At 50.2% G+C, this 13563-nt stretch overlaps 1 protein-coding gene across 5 annotated transcripts in view; it reads right to left on the bottom strand.

Moving 5' to 3' along the window:
* Window positions 1–10093: 10093 nt before the first annotated feature.
* Window positions 10094–13563, bottom strand: part of CDH3 (cadherin 3) — a 47547-nt gene continuing 44077 nt past the window's right edge. For 3 of the 5 annotated variants that reach the window (XM_055304870.1, XM_055304871.1, XM_055304875.1), the window contains one exon: window positions 12312–13180. In XM_055304870.1, the coding sequence (XP_055160845.1) occupies window positions 12971–13180 (210 nt within the window). In that variant the 3' untranslated portion in view covers window positions 12312–12970. Of the gene's footprint in view, window positions 11372–12311; window positions 13181–13563 lie in introns of those variants that run through there. The other 2 variants (XM_055304874.1, XM_055304872.1) reach the window with 2 other exon arrangements.

Here is a 13563-nt window from a genome sequence, read left to right as displayed (position 1 = left end):
TGTGTGACTATATGTAAAGTGCTCAAAACACAGTGGCATGCTGAAAGTGCTCTCTAATTATTAGCTATCACCAGGTACCTGCCCTGGGCTAGACCCACAGTCCCCGCCCTCAGGTGTCCTTGGACAGGTGGAGGAGATAGACACGTAAAGAAGCATTTATAATCTAGGGTGATGAGTCATTAATGCAGACGCTAAGGAAACACTCGTAAGGAGGGAGACTTCCTGTGACTCCTGATCTTGGGGGTGTAAATCTGAGCCCCACGGTGGGTGTAGAGATTACCTAAAAAAAAAAAAAAAATCTAAAAAAAAAAAAAGTGTGGCCTGGGGATGTTAAGGCAGAGGCGCTCTGTGAGCCTAAGACCAAAATAGGGAGATGGACACAAAATGCTTAAGAGTTCGAGTCTCGGGACGCCTGGGTGGCTCAGCGGTTGAACGTCTGCCTTCAGCCCAGGGCCTGATCCTGGAGTCCTGGGATCGAGTCCTCCGTCGGGCTCCCTGCATGGGGCCTGCTTCTCCCTCTGCCTGTGTCTCTGCCTCTCTCTGTGTCTCTCATGAATAAATAAATAAAATCTTAAAAAAAAAAAAAAAAGAGAGAGAGTCTCATGAGCTCTGCTAGAATAAAGAGTAGAAAGTCAAGGGAGCAGCTAATTCTGACTGTACTAGGGTAATAAGGAAGGCTTTGCAGGGGGAAATGCTTGCAAGAGTTTATCAGATTCAGGGAGCAATGGGGTGAGAAGGGAAGACACCCAGGTAGGAGAACAGCACAAGCAAAGGAGAGGCACTAGGAAAGGCTATGTTCCGGAAGGGTGAACTGTTCAGTGTGGCTTATGGGGCTTGTACCTGGGGAGAAGTTATGAGTGGGCAGGAATTAAAGCTGTAAGGTCAATGTAGGCCAGGGTTTTTGGAGGGCTTCACATGACATGCTACTTGGACTTCATCTGTAGGTCATGGGAACGGAACAGAAGTGCTTAAGCAGAGAAGGGACAAGACGAGATCTATGTTCTGGAAAGGTCACTCTGGCACAAATGGGGGGAGGGGTAGTCCTTCAGAGGCAGCAAAACCCCAAATTGTCTCAGCAAGAAATCTGGTGGGCACAGAGAAGACGGAAGAGTGTCTGTAAGCAGCCATTTGAAACACTTGAAATTAAAAACCTGAAGCTATTCCCTGGTGATTCATGAGTCAAGATGTCTAATACCCCGGGAAAAATAAACTTGCTTCTGACCCCAGCCAGCAGGAGCAAGTGCAACCTGATATACTTGTTGATTAGGATTAGGGGAACTTTTCTTCTTTAATTGAGGGTCAACTGAATTACTAGGGGAAATAAAAAAAAAGTGACCTCTAAAAATGAAATGACTTGATTTTATTGTTTTTTCCTTAATGGAAACGATACATGAGATTCTACATTTAAAATATTTTTCAAGGATCATAAAGTACATTCCATCAAAAACAATCTTTTTTTTTTTTTTTTCATCAAAAACAATCTTGAGGGCAGCTGGGTGGCTCAGCGGTTTAGCGCCGCCTTTAGCCCAGGGCCTGATCCTGGAGACCCGGTATCGAGTCCCACGTCGGGCTCCCTGCATGGAGCCTGCTTCTCTGCCTCCCTTTCTCTGTGTCTCTCATGAATAAATAAATAAAATCTTAAAAAAAAAAACCCAAAAACAATCTTGACTTCATTTCCATTGAGACATGGGGATGGAAGGAAAGTAGGGATGGAAGGGTGGAGAGGTATCCGGAGGAGAGAAGGAGGGGACACTGGCCAAGGGCCAACAGCAGAGGGAGTGAGAAATGCCAGGGGAGGGAAAATGCTGCATTGGGCCCAGAAGTGGGCAGCATAAGGACCTCAGGTTTAGGAAGTCCTGAGTTCAAAATTCAGGTGTTTGCCTATCTTTCTTATTCCCATTTTATTTTTATTTCTTATTCATTCATTCATTCATTCATTCATTCATTAATTTTTAAAGATTTTACTTATTTATTCATGAAATCTAAATAGCCACAGGTAGAGCTGTGCAAACACGAGGCTGGAACTTTACTGTACCTGAGCATCTGCATTCCCATGTCCCAGAGGCACCTCAAAATGTTCAAAATGCAGGCATGTCCAAAACCAAACCCATCACTGCTCTTCTCCAACCTGTGCTCTTTCTGTCTTCATTTCAGAAAGTGGCACCATTATCGAACAGCCACCCAGGACAGAAATTGAACATCTAGTCTGTAACTTCTTTTCTCCTTTTTTTTTTTTTTTTGAGTAAAATCTACCCCCAATGTGGGTCTTGAATTGACAACCTCAAAATCGAGAGTCACGTGCTCTAAAGACTGAACCAACTATGTGCCCTTATAACTCTATCCTTTCACTCACTGATCAACCCACATCCGGTCAGCCATCCAATCCTCCCAAATACCCCTGAATCTACTCACTTCTGTCTACACCCTTGTTCTACCCACCATTACCCCTACTTGGGTGACAGCACTGTCTTCTGAGCTGGTAAATTCCCCTTTCCACATGTGGCTTTTTAAAGTTTGTTTGTTTGTTTGTTTATTTTTAAGTAATCTCTACCCCCACAAACATGAGGCGACCACAAACATGGAACTCACGATCCCAAGATCAAGAGTTGCATGCTCTTCTGGCTGAGCTAGCCAGGCGCACCTCTACCCATGGCTATTTAGATTCAAACTTAAAATTAAGTTAATTAAATGGAAAAAATTTCAGTTCCTCAGTCACACTAGCGACATTTTAAATGCCACATGTGGTGAGTGGCTTCAGCGTTGGTCAGCACAAATATAGAACATTTCCATCATCACAGATCATTCTATTGGGTGGCTATGCTATTGTATCACAGAATTTCTCAGTCTCATTTTCCTTTTTTTTTTTTTACACAAAAAGTAGTACACTTTCCACATTGTTCTCCAGCTTGCTTTTTTTTTTTTTTTTAAGATTGTATTCAGTTATTTATGACAGACACACAGAGAGAGAGACAGAGACACAGGCAGAGGGAGAAGCAGGCTCCATGAGCCCGATGCGGGACTCGATCCTGGGTCTCCAGGATCACGCCCTGGGCCAAAGGCAGACGCTCAACCTCTGACCCAGCCGGGCGTCCCCCAACTTGCTTTTTCACTTGGCAAGAAACCTTAGAAATCTTTCCACGTTAGTGCAAAAAGAGCTTCCTCCTTCTTTGCTTAAGTTGCAGAATATCCATCCCGTGCTGTGTGTGGCAGAGTTTATTTAAGTGGCCGCCCCGCCACTACCACGGACAGACGAAGGGTTATTACCAATCTTTTGCTCTTACAGACAATGGAACAACAGTAAGTGGCCTCATCCATCTGGAATTTTGCATATATGCAAGTCTACCTAGGTCACATGTTAGAGGGATCATTCTACCTATTTATTTTTTTTTATTTTATTTATTTATTCAAGAGAGACACAGAGAAAGAGGCAGAGACACAGGCAGAGGGAGAAGCAGGCTCTCTGTGGGGAGCTTGACGTGGGACTCGATCCCGGGACCCCAGGACCACACCCTGGGCTGAAGGCAGGTGCCCGACTGCTGAGCCACCCATGTGTCCCTAGAGGGATCATTCCAGAACACCAGTTTGGTCATGCCCCTGCCCCTGCTGAGCACATGCTGCTCCTCTCGATCTCCTCCAGCCCCTGACAAACTTCTACACAGCCCTCGAGTATCAGCCTGGGTACTGCCTCTTCCGGGAAGCCCTCCCTGACTCCACACCAGGTCAGGCTAAGATCAGCCCACATTGTGACTGCCTGGTTCCTCCTCATCTCCTCCCGCTCAGGCTAGAGCTTATTTATGTAAGAGACGTGGGGTGGGGTTGTTTTTCCACATATCCCCAGGGCCTGGCACTCAGTAGAGGCTCAATAAATATCTGCTGAATGATGAGGCAGGCACCAAGTTCTAGTGGTTGATCTTTCCAGTACTCCGTGGGCTCCCACACCTCACGGAGCCGGAAAGGAGGACGCCCAGGGAGCAGGGGCTTCAGATAAGAAACTGAGGCACAGGGGTGACAGCCTTTTAATCAGCATCCTTGATTCCAACCTCTCCTTTTGTTTCCAGCCCACCCTAGAGTTAACAAAAACTATGAGGATTGACATTTATTGAGTATTTGCTATGAGCCAAGTGCTTGCTGTTCTAAGTGTGTTACCTCCATTAACTTATTTGATTGTTGCAGTAACGGGGCAAGGAATGTACTCACATCATCCTCTTCTTAAGGAACAGAGAGATTCGGGACTCCTGAGGGGCTCAGCGGCTGGGCTCAGGGCGTGATCCTGGGGTCCTGGGATCGAGTCCCACGTCGGGCTCCCTGCGTGGAACCTGCTTCTCCCTCTGCCTGTGTCTCTGCCTCCCTCTCTCTGTGTGTCTCATGAATAAATAAATAAAATCTTAAAAAAAGAGAGAGAGAAATGTACGTCTTAAGTTGTTGGACTTGCCACGCACCAACAGGAGGACTGTCCTTGATGCAAGCAGGAGCACTGAAAACGGAATGCCTTTCTTTCTGGTGACTTAGGGTCATCTCACGCTTCAGTCCCTGCTTCGTTCGGCCTGAAGTCACCCCGCAGCCCTGCGCAGGCAGGAAGCCCAGCTCCTGGGAAACAGCAGCGTGGTCAGAAGGGACAGAGCAGCTTTCTCTCCCATCCGTGCGGCTCTCCGCCTGGGTGTGATCACAGCCTCCCTGGAGCGCCGTCGCGGGTGGAGCAGGTGCCGCCCGCCTGCCGGCCTGGACCCCCTCAACTCCGGGGCTTTCCGCCTGCACCTGACCACGGGGGACCTGCGGCCTCCCCGGGCCTCGGCTTCTCCATTCCCAGAGAGGAGTTTATAAAACCTGCCTTGGAGAAGCAGGCTCCATGCAGGGAGCCTGACGTGGGACTCGATCTCGGGGCCCTGGGATCAGGCCCTGGGCTGAAAGCAGGCGCTCAACCGCTGAGCCAGCCAGGCGCCCCTGCCTTGGAGAGTTGTAATGTTCTTTTATTTAACAAATATTTACTGCGTACCCACTGTAATCCTGTCACTGTTCTGTGGGTTGAGGATGCAGCAGCAGAGGAGGGACTAAGTCCCTTCCTAAGTCCAAGTCCGAGCTAATCTTCAAAGGGTGGGAGGAGGAGAAAAACTAAATGGGGCAATAGGTAAAAGCTGAAGTATGGTGCGAAAGGATAAATGTTACAGAAAAATGAGGCATGGGGTGGGGGGCAGGGTTGCCAGTTCTATCCAGGGATAGGATTGCTGACAGGTTGACTTTTCTTTTGTATTTTATTTTTATTTTCATTTTTTCTTTTTTTTTTTTTAAAGGGGATCCAATATCTGCTGTGTTAGTTGTTTTTTTTTTTTTTTTTTTGTTTTTTGTTTTTGGTTTTTTGGTTAGGAGTTCTTAGTTTCTGTTTTTTAAGATTTTATTTATTTATCTGACAGGGAGAGATTGTGAGCGTGCAAGCAGGAGGAGCAGCAGGCAGGGGCAGAGGGAGAGGCAGCTGAGCAGGAGCCCGATCTGGGCTCCCTCCCAGGACCCTGGAATCAGGGCCTCAGGCGAAGGCAGCCACTTCACTGATTGAGCCACCCGGGTGCCCCCTGGTTGACATTTGGGGGACGCTGGAGGAGGTGAGGGAGCCCTGAGATGCCTGGAGGAACGCAGTCAGCCGGAGGGCGCAGCAAACTCAGAGCCCGAGGTGGGAGCGGGCCTAGGGCTTCTAGGGCTTCAAGCCGAGCAGGAGGCCGATACAGGTGGAACACCAGTGAGTGAAGAACCGGAGCAGCAGGAGATGAGGTCCCAGAGGCAAAGGGACTGGGTCCTGCGGACGTTTTATAACTCCGCTTTTGGAGTGAAATCTCGCATATTGGGGTGCCTGGGTGGCTCAGCAGTGGAGCGTCTGCCTTCGGCCCAGGGCATGACCCCGGGGTCCCGGGATGGAGTCCCGCATGGGCTCCCTGCATGGGGCCTGCTTCTCCCTCTGCCTGTGTCTCTGTCTCGCTCCCGCTCTCTCATGAATAAATAAAATCTTAAAAAAAAAAAAAAAAAGAAAGAAATCTAGCATATTGCCCAGAACACGGGAGGGGCCTCATTCAGAGGAGCTCCCATGGTCATGCTTCCTGTCATCTTTATGTGGTCTTCCAACAGTGCCTCAGCCGTCAGGGCAGGGGTGACACGTGGTGACACACACCGCCTGGCAGACTGGTCCTGCCTGGGGCGCCGGGTGCGGTGGGTGGGGCCCAGCTCCAGCGCCCCGGAGCCCCACTGGCTGCCTGCTGGGCCCGGGCACGGGGTGGGGACTCGGCCTTTCCGAGTGTCCCCCCCCCCCCCCCGCCCCCGGTCTCCTCCCAGCCCTTCGAGAGAGGGGCGCCTCGGCAAACTGGGGTTGGGGAGGCGCGAAGGTGAGTCACACTCAGCCTGGGGCCTAGGGGCTGCCCTCTTCACCAGGACTGCGGCCCAGCGACTCTGGGGGCCCTTTCCCACCAGGCTCCCCGCCCCCGCCGAAGGAGAGGAATCCTGCAGCTCAGCTCCTACCCGCCAGCTCTGCAGCTGCCCGCAGGCCTGGACAGGTCCCGGCCGTACCTCCTCGGTGGCTGAGGATGCAGCAGGGGGAATCAGGTTTCGCCAGCTTCGGAACAGAACCCAGGTTGCTGTGTCAGGCCTTTTCCCAGGGCTTCCTGGACTCGGCCCCCCCTTCTTACCCATCTGACCTCATCTCCCATTGTACTCTTGCTCTTCCTCTGCTCTGAGTCACACTGGTCTCCCTGCTGAGTTGCACCAAGCACGCTCCTGCCTCAGGGCCTTTGCACTTATTCCTTTTATCCAAGGATAAAAGCACCCGCACGCTCGCTCTCTAGTATCCTCCAGGCTTTGCTCAGATGTCACCTTCTCAGGGAGGCCTTCTCTGACTACTAGAGCTGAGCCCCGCACCCAGCCCTGTCCTTCCTGCACCCTCTCCCAGCTTCATCTTCTTCTGTAGCTTCACATCTCACTGTACCATGTATTTTACTGATTTGTCTTGTTTATGGCCTGTCTCCCACTGAATGTTAGCAGGATCACCCTTAGACTGGGCAAGAAGGGCCTCTGCTCTGTGCTTTCGAAAGCCAGAGCTCTGGCCCCGCTGCCTTTCCCCTGAAGCCAAGGATTTGTGACTGCTAGAACCTGGATCTCCCTCCTTGGTCTCTAGATCATTCCCTGCTCAAATGGTCCCAGGCCACCCCAGGGCTGTGCGGAGGGCAGCCAGCATAATCCAGGTGTATATTCCTAGGCCCAGGGGATGGAAGGCTGCCTATGGGTATCAGTGGACGAAGTTTGGGTGCATGGGCTGGGTTGTACCCACAGGACCTTCACGGCGTGGAATTGAGCCTGGGGTGGGTAGAAAAATGGATTGACCATTGCTCCTGGGCTGAGGGCTAACTCTGGCCATGCAGTCACATTCTGGCCCAGTACACTAGATATCTGAATATCCAGATTAAAACCTGGCCTTCCAGATTGCTGTGAAGACAGGCTTGTTCTAGTAGGAAGATAGAATATCTTTCATTTAACAGTTTGCTCAACTCATATGCTATGTTGGCCCTCCACACAATTTTGCCCAGAGCTTCCAATATATCAGGACTGAGATTTTGATTATTTTCTGCATTTCTGTATCTCTGGCACCTAGAACAGTGCCTGGCACACACACATGCTTGCTAATTTGTTAAATGAATAAAAAAGCCCTGGGGTGATGCCCCCACATACTCTAGGGGACCCCAGAAGTGGCTGGGAGTGTTGTGCTTTTTTTGTGTCAGAGCCTGAGTCTCAGGGTCAGACGGGGTTAACTCTGCCTTGTGTGAGGGGCTAGGCCATGTGTGAAGACCCTCTCCCACCACCTGCCTGCCCCCACACCCCTATTATAGCTGCAATTTTTCTTTTTTAAAGATTTTATATTTCATAATCTCTATACTCAAGGTAGGGATCAACGTCACCACCCCAAGATCAAGACTTGCAGGCCCCACGGAACGACCAGAGCTCGTACTTGGGCATCAAGGAGACCCGTACAGCAAAATGTCTGAGTTACTTCTGGTCTGTGCACGGCCTTTACTTTCTTTACCCTCCCTTTCCTTATTTATTAATTACTTATTTATTTATATTTATTGATTTATTTTAAGGATTGTATTTCTTTACTCATGAGAGACATAGAGAGGCAGAGAAACGGGCAGAGGGTGAAGTAGGTTCCCCGCCCCCCCACGAGCCCGATGCTGGATTCGATCCCAGGACCCGGGGATCAGGGCCTGAGCCAAAGGCAGTGGCTCCACCGCTGAGCCACCCCCCCCCCCCCAGGTGCCCTCAATTTCCTTTTATTTTTATTTTTTATTTTTTTTCAATTTCCTTTTAAAAGGGGAAGCATCGGGATCCCTGGGTGGCCCAGCGGTGGAGCGGCTGCATTCGGCCCAGGGCGTGATCCTGGAGACCAGGGATCGAGTCCCACGTCGGGCTCCCTGCATGGAGCCTGCCTCTCTCTGTGTCCCTCACTAATAAATAATCTTAAAAAAAAAAAAAAAAAGTAAAAGGGGAAGCACCAAAGCTTGCTCCGGAGCCGCGGGCGGCGGCCACGCCTGCAGGCCCTCGCCCCCGCGCCCCGCCCCGCCCGCCGGCCGGTAGCGCCCTCTGCCGGGCGCCTGGGGAAGGCCCGGGAGCCGCTTCCTGCAGGCAGCGCGAGCAGCGGAGACCCAGGGGCGGTCTCGGCCCAGCCCGCCAGCCATCACGCAGCAGAGCGTACTTCGGCAGCTCCTCACGCCAGGCCCTCTTGCTCAACACTCTGCACACATTAAACTTGGGGCACCTGGGTGGCTCAGAGGTTGAGGGTCGGCCTTCGGTTTGGGGGATACCCCGGTCCTGGGATCGAGCTGCATCAGGCTCCTTCCCAGGGAGCCTGCTTCTCCCTCTGCCTCTGTCTCTCATGAATGAATGAATAAAATCTTTAAAAAACATATTAACTCATTTTCTCCTCCATTTTGCAGATGAGAAAAGTGAGGCACAGAAAGGTTAAGTGAGTTAAGGTGATCATACACTGGAAGTGCTAGGATTTGAACCTGTGCCCTGAACCAATGCCTTCTTGGTGGAAAGTAGCTCTACCTTTAGCTTAAAAGGAGTTGGCTCTGTGGAGTTCCCCAGTGAGTTTGGAACTGGACATACGGGGTACGGACTGTAAAGGGGCTTTCCTTAGTAACTGTCCCCACCCGTTTAGTGGCAGGCCAGCCGACCTCGGGACCCCCTCCTGACTGGCCATCCCTCAGCATTTCCCTGACTGGATCTTGCAGCGTCCCTGTGTGGGCCTAGGGTTAAGCACAAGAGGCTGTGCATTGAGACCTCAGTTACTTGCCCACCTTCCAAGGATGACAGTCGTTTCCCTCAGGCTCCCCAAGGGCCTAGACAAAGTTCACCGGGGGAAGTGGGTCCTATCTGCAGCCCCCCAGCTCAGGTCAGCAGCAAGGGAAAATGTGTGAAGGGAGGCTCGGGCTCTGCCCATCTCAGCCCTCCTGAGCGGATGTTGGGGAGTGCCTGCTTTGCAAACTATCTACCCATCTGAAAAACGACAGGGGTGAATTGAAGGCAATTTTCAAAGTGCTGTGGTTTGGGGCTTAAGGAGAAACACTAAGAAGACGAAGCCAAAGAGCCAGGTCTCTCGGCCACCTGACCCCTTCTTCCAGCAATTTGATAAAAAAATTTTTAAGTTTATTTCTTTTAGTGATCAATATGCCAAACATGGGCTCAAACTCATGATCCCAAGATCAAGAATCTTAAGCCCCAATGACTGAGCCAGCCAGGGTCCCTCACAATTTCTATTTTTTTTTTTTTTTATTGGACTAGGGACCTGTGACTTTGGCTGTTAAGTCTGGGGGGGGGTCATTTAACAGAATGAGCATGAGGGGTCCTTCCAGCAGGAAGCTGTCAGCTTGACTGACCCCTCCACTTGGAAGTGGGCAGCCTTGATCCCAAACAAGGCCATGAGGACCCCTCTCACCCATCCCTGGTCATTGGAGGACTGGCTTTAAAGCATTTGCAGAGCTGGATGCTCCAGGGAGTTTATTTCAACATGGTTTTTTTTTTTTTTTTTCTTTTTTTTTTTTTTCAACATGGTTAAGGTCAAAAGATTAGAATCCTCAATGTCCATGGATGGTGGTGAGCACATCCCAACTGGGTATGTCGCAGACGGTGAGGCAGCCTCCGAGGCCTTGTTATGAAACGTATACTGCAACGTGTATGTGTATAGATCGGAAGGATATATACCAAATTTTCACACCACAAAATATCAAAGATTAACATTCCAGGTATATAAACTCATTCACCCAGTCCCCCCTGGTATGGCCAGCCATGCTGGTTATTTATGGGGGCTAAACTCTGGAGTGGTTAGCATGGGTAACTGACCATGTGCTGACTTATTATAGGTCCTAAAGACCACAGTCCTAAAATCCCATTTTGCAGAGGAGAAGCAGGACCAGAGTAACATCCATCCCCATCACAGAGCCCAGATTTTTTTTCCCCCCAAATCACTCAGAGTCTGGTGCCTCGTTCCATTGCCAGGGGAATCTAGATCCCTCCACAGAGCCCAGGCTTGGCTGGAAGAAGCCACTTTTCCTCCTCAATGCCCTCCAAAAATCTCAGGGGAGGAAGGCCAGCCTGCACAGGGGCTGTTTGGTTTTATTATTAGTCTTGGCTGAAGATAGGGTTTCAGGCTTTATTCAGGCTTTTCAGAGAGGAGTTGAAGATAAGAGGCAGCAGGTGTTTGCTGGCTGAGACACCTAATCCTCTCACCTTATCGGGAAGAGCAGCAGGACTCTGGTGGAGGGAAATCAGAGGCCCCTGGAGCCAGAAGCTGCAGCTGGAGGGTGAGGCGGGAGATGGCCTTGACCTGCAGGCTAAGGTGCTGTGGAGCTCTGTGGACCAAGGAGAGGTGGGAAGGGTTTCTCACCCAACTTAGTTCCCCTTTGATTTCAGGACACCCTCTGCCTCCTCCTTCAGAACTTGACAGTGTGTTAGAATTGCCTGGAGGCCTATGAAAGCACATTTCAGGGTCCCACCTGCAGACTCTCTGATTCGGCCGCTAATGCTGATGCTGCCCGGCTAGGAGCTGCATTGGGGTAGCAATGCTTTAGAGTGTTAGTCACTCTTGCGGGAAGAAGACTTTTATTTCAAGTTCAGCAAACCCTTTGGCTTCGCTTCACATTCTTTTCTCTTGGTTCATTGCAAAGAAAATGTTCCACTTCATTTTAACAAAGGCATACATGGAATTATTGTTCTTTCCCTGCTGTCTCTTCATCCTCATCCCTGCGTCTGTGTGTTGTTAGGACCGTTCCAATTTCACGGACATCCTGGGTGACTTCTCTCATTTTCTGTCTGGCTTGATTTTGATGATGATCAGGTGTCACTTAAAAAAAAAGAAATACAATGAGGCCATTCTTTAAAGGAGGAAAATCCCCTCCGAGAGTGGTTGTGAGGATTTGTTTGAAGGAAATAAATTAAAGTTATTTGGCCCTAGAAAGTATTAAATAAGTGGTAGCTGTTACCAGTGAACACAAATAGAACTTAGAGTGTGCCAGATATTAAGTCATTTGATCTCCATAAAAACTCCCCATTTCATAATGAAAAATGAGAGGCAAGTAGAGGTTAAATTTAACTTGCCAGGAAGAGCAGAATCAGACCCCTCCCTGCCTTTCCATATAGAGCCTACCACACAGGAGAGGAAATCTTTCCATGCTGCACTATGCAAGAAACTATGCACTATGTTCCAGAAAAGACGGTGCCTGTAGCTCTGGTGGGGCTCAGCCCAGGGAGAAGAGGGTTAATGGTTCTCCCATGCAGAAGGGGAGCTCAGAATTTGCAGAGAGAGGGGCATTGGCTGGCTCAGTTGGAAGAGCCTGACTCGAAGTCAGCGTTGTGAGTCTGAGCACCACATTGAGTGTAGAGATTACGTTAAAAAAAAAATTTGTAGAGAGGAGGGTAGGTTTACCGTCATCAGGCCCACCTGGGCAAGCGTATGACTCCTGAGTTTCCTCTACCATCGAGAAGAAGCCGGGTTAAGCCAGCAGAGTTAAAAAGTATTCCCTTGGGGCAGCCCAGGTGGCTCAGGGGTGCCTTCGGCCCAGGGCCTGATGCTGGAGACTCGGGATCAAGTCCCACGTTGGGCTCCCTGCATGGAGCCTGCTTCTCCCTCTGTGTCTCTGCCTCTGTCTCTCATGATTAATAAATAAATTCTTTAAGAAAAAAAGCCATTGAAGTGGAGAGTGACGTGGGTGAATGGTGTAGTATGTGATGATTCTCAGGGCAATAAAACTACGATAAAAAAAGTAGTTCACTCCCCACACACCTCTGGGAAAAATTCCTTTATTAAAAAAAGTCGTAGTACATTTACACAATTGTCATCACTCTTTTATCTACAGCACTCAACAGGGAAAATAAAAAATAAAGGACAACATAGTCGCGCTTAGTATAAAAACGCAGGAATTCATTCTGACAGGAGGCCTGTTGTCTGGAGAGGAGAGAGAAATGCATGAAGGCGTGTGAGCCGAGGAGCTCAGGCCTGGGTTTCTGAGCAATCCAGGGGACGGCTGAGGACCCGCCTCTAATGTTTTGAAGACAGCATTAAAAAAAAAAAAAAAATCCAGGTTGCAATAAGAGGTCTCATTCTAAGGAGAAGGAGAAGGGTCCATTCCAGAAAGAACATCATCACTGGGGGGCGTGGGGTGGTCAGAGTCGGTCCGGGCATTTTATGGCAGGTGATAGACTCCCAGAAATTTGGCCTTGGAGGCAAGCCTGGCCCAGGCGGAGAGGTTTCCAGAGGTGAAATCAAAGCGCACATGTGCCTCCATTCTGAAAGGCTTAGAAACCAACCCTTAATGTGAGATTTGAGGGCCTCTCTCCAAGTTGCTAAGGCCACTTCTTGACAAGCTCCCAAGTCCCCGGCTGAGGGGAGGACTCAGGCTCCTTGGAGATGCCACCGCAGCTGACCGTTAGCCCCTGGTCCTGCCTAGTCATCCTGGCCACCCCCGTACATGTCCGCCAGCTTCTTGAAGCGGCTGCCCCACTCGTTCAGATAGTCATAGTCTTGGTCCTGGTCAGAGGCCGAGGAGGTGAGGGAGCTCAGGGAGGCAGCGTCGGAGCCGCTCCCCTCATAATCAAACACCAATAGGGAGTCATAGGGCGGGGCCGTGGGGTCCGTGTTGGCCGCCTTCAGGTTCTGTGGTGACAAGAGCAGGTGGTTAGGAGCAGCGCTCAGACGCTCAGCAGCTGCGAGAGCTCGGGCGAGGGAGTTCGCCCTGCTGAGCCTCTGTTTCCTCATCTGTGAAGATACCTCTTCCCTCCATTACAGTTTTGAAAGGTGAAATGAAATTACACACAAAACCACTGAGCCCTGAGCCCAGCGTACAGTAAGGGCTCTGTGCACCGGGCCAGGGGTCAAGAGCAGGGACTCTGAAATCAGACAGCTGGAGTCAGAACTTGGACTTCACACCCGAGGTTTGTGAAGTTGGGCAAACGCCTTAACCTCTATGTGTTGTTTTGGTCTTGTCTTTAAAATGGGAGACTGGGCAGCCCAGGTGGCTCAGCGGTTTAGCGCCTGCC

Source organism: Nyctereutes procyonoides, unplaced genomic scaffold (assembly GCF_905146905.1).
Source record: "Nyctereutes procyonoides isolate TBG_1078 unplaced genomic scaffold, NYPRO_anot_genome, whole genome shotgun sequence".
Taxonomy (NCBI): Eukaryota; Metazoa; Chordata; class Mammalia; order Carnivora; family Canidae; genus Nyctereutes; species Nyctereutes procyonoides.
Note: the sequence above shows the minus strand (reverse complement) of the source record. Positions and strands in the feature narration are given on the sequence as shown.